This window comes from Nannospalax galili, unplaced genomic scaffold, assembly GCF_000622305.1.
Source record: "Nannospalax galili isolate Female #2095 unplaced genomic scaffold, S.galili_v1.0 scaffold1895, whole genome shotgun sequence".
Taxonomy (NCBI): domain Eukaryota; kingdom Metazoa; phylum Chordata; class Mammalia; order Rodentia; family Spalacidae; genus Nannospalax; species Nannospalax galili.
In genome coordinates, this window is record NW_008336020.1 from 778,344 (window position 1) to 797,343 (window position 19,000).

Consider the following 19,000-nt stretch of genomic DNA (forward strand, 5'->3'; position numbering starts at 1 on the left):
AAAAAATGGGGGAAAAAGAAACCTGTAACAGTATCTAGGAAGAAATAATAATCAGCAATAGTCATGTAGAGTACTAAAGAATGAATGAAAATATACGGCAGTGATTAACTCCAGGAAAACACCCCACTGGGAAGCACTTGGTTCAGTAAACAATGACTGCATTGCGTAAGCAATGAGACAGTTGAGAACTGATGATTTTGGGGTAGGTGGAGGTAGCTGAAGTGGGCGTAAGTATCATGGATAACATTAAAGCTGACACATTAAGACAGCATGCGTGCTGTGTTAACTTCTGAATCTGTTCCTCTCTTCAGTCTGGCAGTTACCAGCAGTCCTTGTGCATTGGCTTGCAGTTACATAATTCCAATCTCTACCTTCACCCAGTGTGGCTGTCTCCTCTCCATGTCTGTCTCTCTGAGTCTCTTCTTATAAGAACGCAATTCATATGGGACTTAGGATCTCCCCAATATTTAGTACAAGTGTATCATGGCTAAGTATATCTGCAAGGAGCCTATTTCCAAAAAAAAGGTCATCTTTTGAGATTCCAGGAAGGGCATGAATTGGCACAGATGCACTGTTCCACCCAATGTAAAAAGGAATTTAGAAATGCAGAATTGAATTTTAAAAGAAGCAGTGACAAGTCAAAGGTGCTTACATCCGGAATGGGAACTGATAGGTGGAAGTGGATGATGCTTCTGTGCATATGGCAGGGAATAGACATGCATGCCTGTAGCACACAGACACCCATGTTCTATGAATCAGAGGGGAGGGTCACACTTCTGGTTGGCCAGGTATAGTCAAGTGAATAGTTCTTAAACATCAGTTGCAGCAGAAATATATATATTCAGCCACACTGGGTGAAGGTAGAGATTGGAATATATATACATATATTGTATATTCCAATATATTCCATTATATATTCACCATCATGAGACCATTCAGTTCCCTACTTTCTGCCACAGGGATAGGGGAGAGTGTGTATTGAAGTAGTGCTTCCATCAACCTGAATGACTGCAGTGAACAGAGTCAATGATTCCTATATCCAGAATGTGACCCCCTAAAATTCATTTGTTGAAATCCTGATCCCCAAGGTGATGGTGTTAAAAGGAGTCTTTAGGAGATAATTAGGCCATAAGGGCAAAGCTTTCATGAATAGGCTTAATGTCCTTATAACATGACCCCAGGGCGCTGCCTTGTCTCTTGTAACATGTGAGAACATAGCGAGAAGGTGCTATCTAACAGGCCTTCACCAGACACCAGACATCAAATTTACAGGTGCCAGCTTCCATAACTATGGTTGGAATCTTTATTCACTACACTGTTCATTGTCATTCAAGCCAAATGCCACCCAGTACCCCTCTCTTTCAGGGCACCCATAAGGATTGAATTATCCTTTTCCAGGTTAGGCAAAAGTTTGGGACTAATTTCAATTAATAAATGCTGTTTTCATGAGAGTATTTATATATACCAATACAAAGCCCCAGTTATTTGGCACATGTATTTCAAGCAATACATGATTTAAATCCAGTTCAAGGAAATGATATAGTTTTTTGAAGTTCATGTTGATGAGATTCCTAATAGCTGCTCTGAGTATGAGCTGCCTGAGGGCATAGCTAGCCTGGAACCTGCATGCTGGATACTAAGTACATGCTTGTTGACTAGATGAACAAGAACTAGGAACGACTGAGTGATCCAATCCTAGCATCATGTTTGACTCCAATCATTCTTATTCTCCTCTGAGCTTATTTGAGCACATTACCAATTTACGAATTCATGCTTTATTAAAAAAGAAAACCTGCTCCTTGATGAAACAAGCTGCAATATTTTGACTTTTCATAGAAGACTGAAAGAATCTAAGGAGAAAGGCCAATAAGCTGTGCTTTCTGTTTCTGAAATCTATAAAAAGATAGTCTCCAGAGCTGCACATCTCTCCATTTGAGCATAATTTGTGATCTTCTTCTTTCTCTGATTAGGTTTAATGACTGAGGCTATTGTATGCTGAATATTTGTGCTCTGCCAAAATTCAAATGCTGAAGTTCCAACCCTCAACGTGACGGTGTTTGGAAACAGACTCTAGTAATCAGGTTTAGATGAAGTCACAAGAATGGAGCCACCATGATGGAATTAGTGATTTCCTTAAGAAAAGTGAAAGACCACAGAGCTTCGCAAGTCGAGAAGAAGGCTCCCATCAAAAACTGGGTTGGTCCCAACCTTGATCTTGGACTTCCCAGTTTCTAAAACTCCAGGGAATAAATGTCTTTTGTTTGAGCTACCCAGCTTGTGCTATTCTGTTATTACAGTTTTGATGTCAAGTCACACGCCAAGTCCTACCTATCTCTATCAGAAATGTAGTATTGTTTGCCTGCAACAATCGTTTTCTCTTGCTTTCACCAACTAGTCTAAAATTCTTCAGGGACCAACGAGATAGCTCAGTAGGTAAGGGCACTTGCCACCAAGCCTGATGACCTGAGTTTGACTCCCAGAACCCACATGGGTGAAAGAAAGAAACAAATTCCATAAATTGTTCTCTGACCTTCATAAAATGTGCCACACACACACACACACACACAACACACACACAATAAACTAATGTAAAAAAATAAAAATCCTGCAACTTCTTTAGTCAATAACATATCCATCCAATGCCAAATCTGACTCATCAAGTAGTTCCCGAGAAGTAATGATTTGTCCAACTATAAAATTATTGCATTGTAATGTTTCCTGGTAAGCTTCAATCTAGGCATGATATTTAGGAGTTTTGTATAATACAAATGAATGGAAACTTTCACTGTACACTGAAAACTTTTGATCTGAAAAAATGGATTCCAGTAATTTACTCACAGTTTAAACTTTAAAAATTGTTCATATTAAAAAATAATCATATTAACCCTTACAAAGTTTTGTTATTTTATTTTTGCTTTTTATTTTGTTTTTGGAAAATAGATTCAATACATTGTTATGGTCTTAATCTCCATTTAAAAAACAAATGAACTGGTATAGAGTTATAAAAATAAATTCTCTAATCATCATTTAACAAGATCACCTGAAAATTTAGAGTCACGCCAAAATGCTGACTGTTCAATAACAGTCTGTTATATGCAATGCCAACTGAAATTTGCTGTCACAACTCACTACATAAAGTTTGGCTTTTACATCAATTTGATAAATTTACCTCATGTACCAGTATAGCCACAAATCAGACATTATGGTTGTCATGTGAAAGCAATAAAATCCTAAATACCTTCAGATGACCTTTATCCACAAATGCTTTTCACTGTTCACATTTTATCTGTCAAATAGTGCTTTCTTTGAAAAGCAAATATAAATTCCATTATAGGAGAAGCTAGTAGCCTGGGACAAGTTCTAGCATTTAGTGTTCTGACAGATCTTAATTTGGGTATCAGCCAAGGTCAATAAAACTTGTTCATGCAGAACCTTACCTGGTTTTCACCACATCCAGGGGGTGCATCAGGCAAATTTCTAAAAGACCTGAAAGATGATAGAGAAAAATGCCAGTAAACACATAAACATCTATTGATTTTTCAAAGATCAAGACTCAAACAATTTAGAACTCTGGACAGGACAGCTAATAGTAGCCTAGTTACCCAAGACATAAGGACAATATGGTTTTTCTTTCTTTCTTGGTTTGTGTTTTGAGACAATGTCTCCCTGTAGCTCCAGCTGATCTGGAACTCACTATGTAGACCAGGCTGCCCTTGATCTAACAGAGAGCACCCGCCTCTGCTGACTGCTGGGATTAAAGGATTGTGTCACCATGCCCCATGACACAATGATTTTATTTCAATCAGAGTAAGATGTGAGCAAGTATGTTTTTACAGATAGGTATATGGAGAAGGAAAAGAGAAAAGAAGAAAGAAAGTAAGGGGTGTGGAGCTTTGAGTTCTTTTCCCATTAACATGGCAAATCATAAACTTCAGTTCCAATAGTCATGAAATGAAGACACTTATGCTCTTAGATGACAAGGTAGTTATGAGAATGCAACACAGCTTAATAATGAACACACACCAAATGTGCACTGTACACCATGCAGTGTTCCAAGTAGCACGGAGATTATTTCATTCAGTCCAAGGAGACTATGCAATAGGATGCATTGTCCCCATTTAACAGACAATATAATTAAAGCACACAAGGTTACATTACTCTTCCAAGATGTCACAAATAGGAATTGGTCTTAAAAACTTTTATTTTTACTGTGTGTGTATGGGGAGGCATGCATGCCACAGAGTGCATGTGGAGGTCAGAGGACAACTTGAGGGAGCCAGTTCTTTCCTTCTACCATGTGGGTTTTGGAGCTCTAACTCAGGTCATCAGTTTTCAGTGGCAAGTGTCTTTACCCTCTGAGCCACCTCCCTGGCCCAGACTTGGTCGTAATTCTTACAAAGCCCAAGAGCATAACTATTACACAGCAGGAGAACACTATAGCTTCTTGCAAATCAATTGTAAAACTCTCTTATCTACGTGAACAGGAAAGAGTATCCAACTATACATGTGGCAGAAGTTGTAATTTAAGTAGTTTTAGGACCTACTCATTGTAAAAAAATCATTCAAATACTTATGATAGCCTGACAATAATGATCATCACAGCAGTACCGGGACATCTGTGTAACTTACAAGGTCCCCACACAATTATCCTTGATTGAGTCCTTTCGCTCATCTGGAAATAAGAATCAGGTAACCACAATTCTTTTCCTGGTACCTCTAAGGAAGAGTTACTTACCTACCTGGACATCAATTTCTCATAAGTAAAGAGAAGAATTAAATGATCTAGAATGAATTTGAGGTCTAAAATTCCATGTTTTCTTATTGTTCTTTAGTTCACACACGTATAATATGCATACATATAACAGCTCAGATTTAAGGTTAATTTAAATTAAGAGGACAAAGCCCTAATCCAATAAAAAATTACCCAGGAAACTCAACTTTTAAAACAGCATTCTTACCAAGTACTACAGCTGTCATCAGTTTAGATTCTGTAAGACACACAGAATCAATTTACTGAAGCAAGTACATAGTGATTCTTCTTCCACTCACTTTGCATTAGAGAAAAGCAACATATTAAATATTAAATAGTACTACCTGGAACAGCTCTCACAAAGTTTATTAAAAGAACTAACAACTTCAAATCACTACTTAGAATTAATAGCAGAATTTGGAAAATCAGTTCACATATCTATACACACACACACACACACACATAGAGATGACTATTTTCCCATTTGCGAAATTGTTGTACTTTCCCACAGTCCCTATCTTACAATTCTGTAGTTACTTAAATAATTTTCTAATCTCTACTTTGAACAAACTTTCATGTATTCATTCAACAGTTTCACATCGGTGTCCTCTGTATATCCAGCACCGAATGTAGAGCCTAGCAAGAGAAATAATACACAAGAACAAGTGAGTCACAGGAGGAGGTGTGACACTTTTGCAGGAAGCCATTGGAGAAAGGTTCCTGATCTAGCCTGGGGTGGGGTCAACTGTGGAAAAGGGACTTGAGGTAGAAAGAGGATAGCGAGTGTTTGAGGTGTGGAGGAAAGGCACTGAGCGCATGCACGTGTGCGTGCACACATAAAAGTGGGGAAGAAAGAAGCCTAGGATTGAAGGTGGATATGAAGGTGGAGACTGGACGTGTATAGATCAAGGTCAAGCTCATGTTCAGGTGCTTAGCCCTCATCTCACAGGCCATGAGGAGCCAGTGCAGGAAGTTTTCCAATACCTTGTTCAATGTGCTTCTGCTTTCACTGAGGGCATCTCAATGCATTTTAAGAGGGAGTGATACTAACCCAAGTTCAAATGCTCTGCCAGTGATCAAACCATGTGTCCTTCAATCCTCCTGCTAGTCCCAATCACTTCTATGAATAAGATAGCAAAGAATGCTGATATACCCCTGGTTTTGCCCCTCTGGTTACCAGTTTTCCAGCAAAAGTGCCATCTCCTCACAGCACAGAGATTCTGGTAGTCCATGAACCCCCAAGTGTGTGTGATGGTTAATCTTCACGTCAACTTGACTTGTTTTAGAATCACCATAGAAATACACCTCTGGTTTTGTCTATAAAGGTATTTCCAGAGGGGTTTAACTAAGGAGGGAAGACCCATCCCAAATATGGGTGACACCATTAATAAGTTGTGATGCAGGACAGAATAAAAAGGAGAAAGTGAGCTGAGCACCAGCGTCCATCTCTCTTCTGGTTGTGGTTATAGTGTGATCAGCTGCATCATGCTCCTGCCACCATGTCTTCACCAGGATCCACTGTAACCATTCTTAAATTGTAGGCCAAAGCCAGCTCTTCCTTAAGTTGCTTATGTCAGGTAATTCGTCACAGCAATGAGAAAAATAACAAATACAGAATGCAAGCGCCAATGCCAATCTATGAATCCACCCACCAGATTGTGACGTGGACACAGAAAACTGTGGCTTAAATTGGCAAATGTAATGTTTTGTCCAGAACATCAGTGTGATTTTTTATTTATTGTTGTTTTTAATCAAAGCAGGCAATTCACAGAGTTCAAGTTAGTAACAAAACACATCCTAATTAGAGAAAATAGATATGGTGGAGGTTGTTGAGGTTTTAACTTTATCATAATTCATAATTAAATCTGGATTCCCTGGCATGGGAAAGGATGCCTATCATCCTTCACTGGATAGGTAGGGACTGTGAGGACATGATTATTCATGGAGATAAACAGAAATATAATCAGATGAATTGTGTTATCACAGGCCTATAAGTGACCTCAAGAATGTCCATTGTACCATATACTACTGACGATTCTAATACCTAGCATGAAGTCACAAACTAAGTAAATCGGCAAAGACAGATTTCAATAATTTCTTACAAAATTAGAAATCTTGGGGCTGGAGTGATGGCTCAGCAGTTAAGAGCACTGGCTGCTCTTGCAGAGGACCCGGGTTTGATCCCAGCACCCACATGTCAGCTAACAACCATCTGCAATTCCAGTTCCAGGGAATCCAATGCCCTCTTCTGACCTCCACAGCTACTGCATGACATGGGTGCACTTGCATACATGCAGGCAATATACTCAAACACATAAAATAAAAACAAATAAAATACTTTTTCAATATTTTCAATATTTAGCAAATTCAAGGTACGATTTTTTTCTCTAAGATTCAAATGAAATTGGCAATATCACTATTTTGGGCCTGGGAAGATGCTGGCTAACCCCTGAACCTGTAACTTAGTATGTCCCTAGGCTACCCTTGAACTACCTCAGTCGCTAGTCTTCACCTGAGCCAATATTTCTGAGAAAGGGTTAACATCTTGCTGCAAACCCTTTTCCCAGCCTCCATCTTTTCTGAGAGACTCCTGGCCCATTCAGCCACAGATCTACAGTGAACATCTGCCCGGATCTACAGTGAACATCTGCCCGCTCCTCCTTCTCTAACATAATTGAGCCACTTCTTTCTAAGTCAACACACAAACAATTATTAATAGTGACTGGTGAAAGAATAGCTTCTCCAGTTTCCAGTCCGTGGGCATGCAGACTCTTAAGGGCATCTATACATTTACTTCTGAGAGTCCCACTTACCTTCAGCTCTGAATTTGAGCAAAAGTTTTCCCAAGTGTCCTTGGGACAAAGATTGTTCTTCCCCTGGTATTTATTCCTTCTTCCAGGCCACTGGGGATGAAAACAGCATTTCCCAGTTTCCCTTGCTGCTAGGCATTGCCATGTGACCAAGATTAGGTCTAGGCGATGTAAGTGAAAGTGGTTTGAGCAACATCTGGGACAGACATCTTATAGGCCGAGTTCCTGCTCCTCTCCTCCTTCTCCTCCCTTCCCGCTATAGAAGGAGGACATGAGACTGAGGCAGTAATCTTGCACAGAAGATAATTTGGGGATGCCGACACCCCATATCACAGGAACAAAGTAGAAGTCACCCCTGACATTGTGGAGTTCCAATCTGTCCACCTCCTGGCATTCATTTTAGAGAAAAAAATCCATTTAGAACTGCTGCTACTAGGTTTTCCACTACATGGGACGGGGTCTGCTTCTGATACTGGAGCCCCACAATATCTGAACTTGTGTGACACTGCAGCCTTCCTGCAGGTAGAGAATGCATCTTCACATCCCCATCACCTGGCACAATGGAGGCCACTCAGTAAGCTTGATAAATACTTGTTGAATAAATAATTTAATGATGATGGTGTTTGTGCATATGCTCTTATGTTATCTAATCTTCAAAATAAACTGATCTGGCATCTATTTATTCTGTATTTATTTCATTAGTTTGAGTGTTATACAAATAAGTAGATAAAGATGGAAAAATAGTTGTAAAATGATGCTGAATAAAGTGCAGGAAATGCTTGAATACGGAATTGCAATACAGATCACATATTAGCTGCTATTTAAATGTGAGATGGTAACCAGTCAATAAGTAGCTAGTAAACTGACAAAGGACTGTGGAGAGCTGTGTGCACAAAAGCTCTTGCACCAGGTGCTGGAGAACAGTCTGATAGAAAAACCAGGGTGCCTGGAAGGGTGAAGGATTTCAAAGGGCAGCACAGGAGTGACACACTGAGGATGGCGTTGCGTGAAGATACCAAACAGAAAATAGCAACATGTGCACTTATAAATATTATTTATTTTTGCATCAATTCTTGTCTTATAGGACTATTTAATTTTATCCAAGATTGTTGAGGAAGCACGTTATAGTAATAATAAATCTAATAATAGAAAAATATTTTAATAATTATAACTAATCTGCAGCCTATACAATCCTTGTGTTTTTTTTTATACCTTTATAAGAAACCTAAAATGCAAAGATTGTATAGGCCACATATTGAGCTACAAGTAGAAAACTCCATCAAAGTTATCATTCCTTGAAAGGAAAAGGCTGTTCCTTTACACGCTAGAGGTTTAAAATACATGTAGCACAGGGCAAATGACTTCCTAACCTGAGCACAGAAAAGGGCAACAGCCAGTGTGTTAGCACATGGATGGCTGATAACAATGGAACACACACCACCACTGCCAACCCCAGGAGATGCTGAAGTACAGAACTCTGGAATGGGGTGCCAATCTTCCACTCCACTCTGCCTTCCCTCCAGAGCTATGTGACAATGACCTTCAGTAACTTTCAATGACGATGAAGGGCTGCAGACGATGAAACGGGTGGCCCAAAGCAGCTTTGAACATAACTAAATAAGGGGCAGTGATGAATGACCCTTCAGTTTAGGTCTTAGTTTTTATTTTAATGATATGCACTGTTTTCATACACAGACCACAAGTTTATACTAAACTCATTTTCATAAGTCAATTCACTTCTACAATTTGGTTATGTATTCCTGTTACATCATGTTAAAGTATAATTCTATTTCTATTGCATTAAACATGTTACAATAGGAGTTATCATATGACACTTTAGCTGGTAATGTGTAGAAATAGATAAACATTTGCTTCTTTATAACACATGCCTGTACTTAGTAGTCACTCAATAAATATTTGTTAAAAAGGAATGATTATATAACGATGCTATAGTGACATTATTCCTTTTCAGTGATATGTAGAATATGACATTTTAAGAATTTAGCATACAGAAAGAAAATTCACTCATTCCAAAGAATTCATGATAGTTTTTAAACTATGATAGCACCTGCTTTTTAAATTTTATTTTTAATTCATAAATAATTCTGTGTATATATGGGATCTAATGTGCTATTTTTCTTATGTTGACATTGTAGGATTATTACCTAAGTTAATTAACATATCATCACTTTGCATGCTAATCAACACTTTGTGGTGGGAACACTTAAAATCTAATCCTTAACCAATTTTAAATATATAATTATATACAAAATATGTATGATATATAGTTCATCAATTGCAGTTGATTACTAGAGCTTATTATTCCTGACTAGCTACTACTTACTAACTTTGATCAATGTCTTCCCTTCCCAATCAGTTCCTTCAGGTTGTCTGACAACTACCATCAGTTTGATATTTTTATATCAACGTGTAATTGGGATCATGAAGCATTTGTTTCCTGTACCAGGCTTATTCCATGTTGCATAACGTCCTTCAGGTTCAGCTGCATAGTCACACATGAAAGGTTTTCTTCTTTTAAAGTTTCCATAGTACAACATTGTATATATGTGTAGCTCATACTTTTTTATTACCTCATCTCTGAGCTACTCCTACCTAGGCTACTGTGAATAATACTGAGCTGAACATGGCTGTGCAGATGTCTCCTGGGCAAACTGATTTCACCTACACTAGATGCACACTCATATATGCAATTTCCGGATGACTTGGTGGTTCTGTGTTTAGTTTTTGAGGAGCCTCTTTTTTGTAATGACAGTAACTAGTTCACATCACTACCAAAACTAAGCAGGAGTTCCCCTTTCTTTACATCCTTGCCACACTTGTTTATCTTTTTAGTAGTAGTCATTTTAACTTTTCTGAGATGCTATCTCACCCTGGGTGATTAGTGACACCGAGCATATTTTCATATACTTTCATATTCTATTTTGAGAAATTTCTGACCAGGTACTTTAATCAGTTTTAATCAGATGTGGTTTTCTTTACCATTAATTTGAGTTCTTTATATATTTTGGATGTTAACCTCTTGCTAACTGTATAGTTTACAAATTCTTTTTTACCAATCTATAGGTTTTTTACTCTATTGATTGTTCCCCTGCTTTGCAGAAAGTTTTAATTCAATGAGATGCCATTTTTCTAGTTCTGTTTTTCTTTCCAGGGCTTTTGAGTCATATTTAAGAAATGTCTTCTGAGATCAATGTGAAGGGACTGCTTTCTTTTGGTGATTTTATAATTTAAGTTCTTACATTGAAGTATTCAGTTTATTTTTATTGTCTTTTACATACGATAAGAGTCCAATTTCATTTCTGCCTGTGTATATTCAATTGTCCAACCACCATTTATTGAACAGACAGCTACCTCCATTGGGTGCTCTTAAGCCTCTGTCAAAAATTAACTCACTATAAATGTGCAAATTTATTTCTGGTCCTGTTGCATTTGACTATGTGTTCACTTTTTAGTTATTACAGGTTTGCAAAGGTTTTGGAGTCAAGTAGAAAGGTGATTCTAGCTTCATATTTTTTGAACATTTGGGATCTTCCATGGTTTCATATGAATTTTAGGATTCTTTTCTATTTCTCTTCAAAGTAACATTGGAATTTTGGTAGAGACCTCATTGAGTTCATGGATCACTTTGGGGGTGTATGGATCTTATATCAAAATTACTAATAATAGGTTCTAAGTTCATATCTACCAAGTAGGATGAATTATTATAATTCTGGTAGCTAATATTTTATGAAGAAGAAACATCTTAACATCCACATGAACTGTGAAACGGCGAGGAGAGCTGAGGCAATCAGGCATCACTAAGATGTCAGGTCTAACTTAAACCTATGTTTGTACCAGGCCAAAAATCCATTATAGCCCTTCTCTGGTATTTAAAAATTAAATCCAAGACCTTACTCCTGTATTCTGGTGCTCATGCTGTTTTAACATTTTCTTAACTAATTTTTACTCTTATTTTGGTTGTTAGCTTGAGCCGTTAATGGCCGAGCTACCTCTCCAGCCCCTGATTTTTACTCTTAATGCATAAAAGAATGTATTTTAATTTCTAAAGAGAATTGCAGAAAGATGGTTTCATACTGTGCAAATTTCAAATTCAAAAATAGAACAGCTACAGACAGAGCTGGTATGTTTTCATCCACTCCACTAGTCAAGCAAATCATTACAACATCCTATTTGATAGCCTGCCCAGAAAATGTGGTAGTCCTGCTGAATTAGAAGCAATGTGAGCCTCATAAAGGGAAATCAAATATATTATACTTTTCCTTTATAACAGCTAAGGTGCACTACCATTGTGGCACAGTAACTTAACATTATAGACACTGAATTGGCCAAACAGGCAATGCATTTGGCAGGTTTGAAAGACTTTATTTAATGTTACGTGTTTGGACAAGCCGCAGACCCTGTTGAAAACTTTGCTGCAAATACCTTCATATAGGCATAGTATTGCATGTAGTTTTAAAAAGAAACTAACACTCAGCAGTAGCTGTTAGTGCACATTTGCAGGGGATGCGTTGTCTCCACACTGCAAACGCTATACTATGGGTTTGTTGTCTTGTTGACTTAAAATGTAGGGACATGTATTTCAGATTTAAAAACATATGGCACCTTATCCTCTATGTGGTAAATGGGACACACCCAAGGCAGGACATCTACAGTAAGTGATTTCATTAAATGCAAAAGCAGATTGAAAATTAGTAAACTAATGAAAAAGTCTCATTAATAATGTTTTATGTTAATTATTTTGTGCTCATTTCAGTTCAATGTAACATCTTTAAAATGATTGGTTGATATTTTAACACAGAAGATACTAGCTTTCTCTTCTTTAATTCTATTTAAGACCTCAAGCAAGCTCCATGTGCAATCGGATAAGGGATTCAACTTGCAGGTGTGTTGGTCTTTACGGAAAGCCAAAGCCTGTATGTGGATCCTTAGCACAGTCAGCAACACAAGAAGAAACAGTAAGAGAAGATAACTTCGGACTTAGCAGATGGAAAAATACTTTCAGTGATGCTAAAACTGTCTTGAAAGAGAAGGAACTGTGAACAAGACAAAATATAGATGTCAGTTTTATAAATTATAAAATAGATATATGTAAAGTCTTTAATTACATTGCCTATAAATACATGTAATAAATATACACATGAATTCTGAGAAAGTCCGTGTTGCACTTTTATGTTCAAGCTAACCAACATTTCAATTTTGAAAGTTCATCAACATTCAGAAAAGCAGTTAAAAGAGGCATTGGGACTGTGGAATGGGAGGAGAGGACTTCTTATAGAACATCAGGATCACTAGTCAACTCCATGGAAGACCTGCCCAGTTCTGGGAGCTCTATTTGCTTTCTGCCTCTCTGCCAACAAGAGGTGGATTTCTGGGAGCCCTGATTTGTCAGAAGAGCTAGAACTAGACACCCCTCCTACCTACGTCTCCACGATGCACAGATACTGACTCCTTCAGGCCAGCATGCCCGCCTTTCCATCTCTGTCTTCAGTGGTGTCATGTTAGTAGCTTGAAATCAGTCACAGAAAAGCATTTATACTAAGGAAACAGGCATGTGCTACAAACCAAGGTTTTCATGGGTATGTAATCCTGAGAGCTGATCATCAAACATTTGCCAGCAGAGCCTTGTTCCAATCTATCCTGTTACCTAGCCTACATTCAGATAGTCTTAAAATGATTACATAGGGATGGATGCTTGCTGTCTCTAAATTTCCAATAATACTTTACCATTGCCTGCACAAGTTCCCAAAGATGCCGCAAATCAATCTTTAGCTTAAAGTCTCTATTTACAGTAGTTTACTAAAAAAAATAATAATAACTAAACTTCCAGACTTACATAAGATTTTTTTAAATCCTTAGGAATTACTACTCAATGAAATCAACCAACTAATCAGTCAATACGCCAGCCAGTCCACCCACCAAGCCTGCAATTTCTTTGCTACTCCATGAGACAGATACCTCTATTATCCTGACCACATGAAGACTCAAAAAAGACAGTACGTCTTCTCTTTCTCAGACAAACATGGTCCTTCCCTTGCTGCTTGCTAGGGTGTGAGAACCTTAAAGGAGGAGAAATACACCCCACCTTTAGTTACTACTTGCAGCCCTATTTGGCTTGATAGACTAAATGATTTCTGTTTTTTTAAAGCATTTACTACTAGAGCCTTTCATTAATGTAGAGCCAAGATTTTCTCCATTCTATTAACTATGCTGCTATACTACTGGCCTTTAGGAGTTAACTCTTGATTTTATATTTGCCGAGTGACATTGAAACATAGCTACACAATTTACCTTTAAGTTGTTATTTCAAACCAGCTTCCATGCCAAGCTCCCATGAGGTCCAACTTACTGAGCTAATGTTCCAGGTTAATTCTACATACCACATTCATTCCTATCAAGGTCTGACTTGTGGAGGGAAAAAGAAGAAATTTGATTTAGGGACTTCTTCAACTTATATAAGCACTAATATAGTTCAGCTATATAGGATTTATATTATGTATATTAATTAAGCTAAGCATTATTCCATATGGCCAACTCACAAAAATGAGAATTTCATGTAAAATAAGTGCCAACTTAACAGCAATATTTGCATATTAAAATATAAAATTAAAGTGTATATACATGAAGGTAGACAGATTTTATTACACACTTATTTAGCTGTAATAATATTGACTATATTATTACTAATAGAAAACATCTAAACAGAATCAATGCTGACTTTAATCTTCTTAAATTCCTAGTTCAGTAGGCAATATTTGCTTCTCTGTGTCTTCATCTTAACAAACAGCAGTGGATGCTTCTTTGCTACTGTACAGGACATGTGCTTGACCTCAGTTTCTAGGTCTTGAGTAAGTCCATGTGCAGGAGGGTTTTCATTCAACAAATGTTTTGAGTCCCTACTCTGCTCTTTTACCACAGTTCGGGATGCTGGTTCTCCTTGCCTCAATTTTGTCAAAGGAATAGGAAGCAAAGTCATCAGGATGAAGAAGGAGATGTTGGAGAGGTCAGGGAGAAGGTATAGATCAGCCCACTGTGGGAGTGATGACGGGGCTGGGAAAGGAGAATGCAACATTATCACTGGACACCACAAGGGTCCAAAGGAAGCCAATGGCCACTCAAAGTGTCAGCTCTCCAGAACCATTCAGTCATGTGGGTGAACAGGAGTTACAGACACTGTTAGCCACCATGTGAGTGCTGGAATTCAAACCCTGGATCTTCTGCAAGAGCAGCCAGTGATTTTAACTGCTGAGTCATCTCTCCAGCCCTATCATACAGCTTTAAAATAAACTTTTCTTTCAATGAGCACCTAAAATAATGGTAAAAGTACAATAGTGTAAATATATAAATCTGTAACCAGCTGTCATCAAGCACTACATACTGTACATGTTTGCATACACTATGCTTTTATAGGATTGGCAGTATTTGTGTCTGTGTTTGCTTCAATACCCCAGCATCATCACAAACATGTGAGCCATTTGTTGCACCATGATATTATGACCAGTATGCTTTGTTGATCAAGAGATCAGTATGTAGCTCATGAGTATACACAACAGAATACTAGTCAGTCATTAAAAAGAAATTTTGCAACATTTGATAGCATGGATGCATCCGGGAGACATGATGTTAGGTGACACAGAGAGATGTGTCACTATTAGGTGGAATGAAAAAGTTGATTGCATGAAAGAGAACAGAAAAATGCTCGTAAGATGGGTGGCGAGATACTGCGGAGATGTTGGTCAAAAGATACTTTTGTTACATAGAAAGAATAGGTTGGAAAGATATGTTATACAACATAGTGACCATAGTTAACAATGTACTGTATTCTTGAAAAGTGCTAAGAGGGTGGATATAGAGTGTTAACACAAAAGTGTTAACAATGAGACATGCAAACACTAATTAGATTTAGTCAGTTCAAATATTATGGTATATATGATAAATATATACAAGTTAATCTATTAAAAACTTGTCATCATAACATAAAATTCTGGAAATAACATGTCAAAACTCATTGCAATGACCAAAAAATGAAGGCAAATACCCCATTTTCCCCATTTCCTCCTTTTTAACGTCTGTCTCCTACTATCCTCCTCTCTCGGGCTCTTTCTTTCCCTTTCCCTCAATGGTTCCTTTCCATCTTCCTGGCTCCTGTGGTTACAACAGGATATATGTTCACATAGAAGGATTTGGTGCTAAGATCCACAAATGAGAGAGAACACACATCACTTGTTTTTCTCAATCTGTTTTACTTCACTTAGTATAACGGCTTCTAGGGCCATTCACTTCCCTGCAAATGTCATGATTTCATCTTTCTTTACCACTGAGTAGAACTCCATTGTACAAATGAACCACAGTTCCATTATCCATTGGTCAGTTGAGGGACGCTTAGGTTGCTTCCATTTATTGGCTATTGTGAAAAGAGCAGAAACAATCACGGATGTACAAATATCTCTGCAGTAGGATGAGTCCTTTGGGTATATGCCAAGGAGTGGTATAACTGGATCATATGGTAGGCTCATATTTATTTTTTGAAGAGTTGTCCACACCGCTTTCCATACTGGTTGCACAAGTTTGCAGTCCCACCAGCAGCAAATGAGTGTCCCCACCTTCTTTCCAACATTTGCTGTTTTTTGTTCTCTTGATCTTAGCCAGTGTGACTGGAGCAAGACAAAATCTTAAAGTGGTTTTTATCTGCAATTCCCTAATTACTAAGGATGCTGAACACTTTTTAAGGTGTTTCTTAGTCGTTTTTACTTCTTCTTTTGAGAACTCTCTGTTCAGGTCCCTAGTCCATTTTTCTAATTGGGTCATTTGTTTTCTTGATTCCTTATTTTTTGAGTTATTTGTATATTCTGAATATTAAGCCTGTGTCAGATGTGTAGCTGGTGAAGATTTTCTTCTACTCTGTGAGTTTCCTCTTCACTTCCTTGATTTTTTTTTCTGTACAGAAGCTTGTTAGTTTAATGAGGTCCCACTTATAGATTATTGACCTTCATGTCTAAGTAACTGATGTCTGATTTAGAGAGTCCTTTCCTACAGCTGTACCTTGTAGGGTACTGCCTATGTTTTCTTCTAACAGTTTCAGGTTTTACACTGAGGTCTTTGATCCACGTGGAGTTGACTTTTGTGCAGGGTGATAGATAAGGATCTAATTTCATTCTTCTACAAGTGGTGATTCATTTTTGCCAGCACCATTTGTTGAAGATGCTGTCTTTCCTCCAGTGTGTGTCCTTGGCATCTTTGCCAAACATCAGGTGACTGAAATTGCACACACTCATATTTGGGTCTTTATTATGTTCCATTGATCTACTGGTCTGTTTCTGTGCCAGTAACATGTTGTTTATGTGACTATATCTCTGTAATATTGTTTGAGATATGGTACGGTGATTCCCCCCCCCCAGCATTGCTCTTTTTGCTAAAGATTGTTTTGGCTATATGTGCTTCTATATGAATTTAGGATTTTTTTTCTAATTCTGTAAAGAACGCCATAGGGATTTTGGTTGGCATTACACTGAATCTATAAATTGCTTTTGTTAGGGGTCACTTTCACAATATTAATTCTACCAATCCATGAGTATGGGAGGTCCTTCCCTCTCCTGGTGTCTTATTCAATCTCTTTCTTCAAAGATTTAGGTTTTTTATTGTAGAGATCTTTAATGTCTTTGGTTAGGCTTATTCCTAGATATTTTTATTTTATTGTAGTTTATTGAGGCTATGAGTGGGAGGGTTTTCATGAAGTCTTTCACTTATAGAAAGGCTACCGATTTTTGTAAATTGATTTTGTAACCTGCCATTTTGCTGAAAGTGTTGATCATTTCTAGAAGTTTTCTGACGAAACTTTTGGTATCTCTTATGTATAATATCATGTCATCTGCAAACAGGGATAATTTGACCTTTTCTTTTCCAATTAGTACTCCAACTACATTTGCATATAAAATGAGTTTTAACCATTCACTAAATGTGCATTAACAGAAAGGCACCATTCTGAAATAAGTTCAACTTATGACTAGGGTAAAAAGAAGGTTATCCTTCCTACACAGGAAGGGGAGGGACCACCACGAAGCTGTCAAAGCCAGGTCAGAAGGTTCCAATGAGTTCATGCAAGATTCACCTATCATCTCTCTTGCTTTGGAGTGGGTTTGAGAGCTCTAGTCAAGGAGAATGGACTTGAGGGCAGGAGATTAGAACTCTCTGTGGAAGATTCATGAATAAAGCTGGGCCATAATACAATTATTAAAATGAACAAAGCATCTAAAAGGCCACTGTCAGAAAATGAAACCATGCTATTCCTTCTGCTGAAGGGTTTAATTTATTTAATATTTGTTTCCTGAACCTTGAAAGAGACTCTTAAAAGGGGCTATCTGTGTTTTAAAAACGGCATTTCCCAGAGTGAACACACATTGTTTTATCTTATTAATAAGAAGGGGAAGGAATTTGTGTGAGAAACAATGCTTTCTTGTTCATTCGGATGGTCAGTTCCAACAAAAATAATTTGTCAAGGCTCTTGGTTGTCTGAAACTAAATTCTACACAAATCATCTTAAACACAAAAGATGAATTTGTTGGCTCATAAATGAAATGACGGAAATGACAAGGATGCTTGGCTCCAAGACCTTCTGTCTCCATCCCTCACCTACTTGTCACTACATGTCTTTATTTGCTCGTGTTGCAGAGTTGTCCTAACACAGAGAAGCACACTGCATTAGAGTCCACAGCTCCCATCTTGCCTTCTTTAAGAGGCAAGAGGTAAGCAGACCTCTGCTTCCTGGCTCCAGCAGAAAAAGCTCTGGAAGAGCTCACTTTAGTTACCTGACTCATATGGCCAGCCTGGTGGGAGGGAAGTCTGATTGGAAGAGCTTTGGTCACACTGTGCCTCTGGGTGGGTGATAATAGAGAAGTTCAGGGTTTAAAATCTCCTTGTAACATTTATTTTTGAAACAAGTGGAAGAAGATACCAGAATATGGAAAGACTGCTCGTGTTCATGAATAAGTAAGAGCAACATGGCGAGAATGTCCACCCTACCAATGCAATCTCAAATTTCAAATGGAAACACAAAAAAACAAAATAGACAAAACAACCCTGAATAGTAGAAGAGTTGGAAGTGTCACCATTCCGGACTTCAAATTATATGACAGAGCATGGTATTGGCATCAAAACAGAGATATTGATCAGTGGAATGGTGATGAGGACCCAGATCTAAACCCATGCATTTATAGCCATCTGATTTTTTGACAAAGAGGTCAGAAATACACACTAGAGTAAAGACAGCATATTCAACAAATGGTGCTGGTCAAAACAAAGAGCTACATATAGAAGAATTAAACTAGATCTCTATCACTCCCTGCACACAACTCCAAGTTGATCAAGGATCTCAACATAAATCCAATATCCCAAATCTGATAGAGAAGAAAGTAGGGAATGCACT

General features: G+C 37.9%; 1 protein-coding gene across 4 annotated transcripts in view; it reads right to left on the reverse strand.

The window, feature by feature from the left end:
* The window catches only part of Slc25a21 (solute carrier family 25 member 21), a 221,830-nt gene extending 218,347 nt beyond the window's left edge, over window positions 1-3,483 (reverse strand). For all 4 annotated transcript variants that reach the window (XM_008830823.3, XM_008830827.3, XM_008830824.3 and 1 more), the window contains exon 1: window positions 3,438-3,483. In XM_008830823.3, the coding sequence (XP_008829045.1) occupies window positions 3,438-3,466 (29 nt within the window). In that variant the 5' untranslated portion in view covers window positions 3,467-3,483. The remainder of the gene's footprint in view (window positions 1-3,437) is intronic.
* Window positions 3,484-19,000: the final 15,517 nt, after the last annotated feature.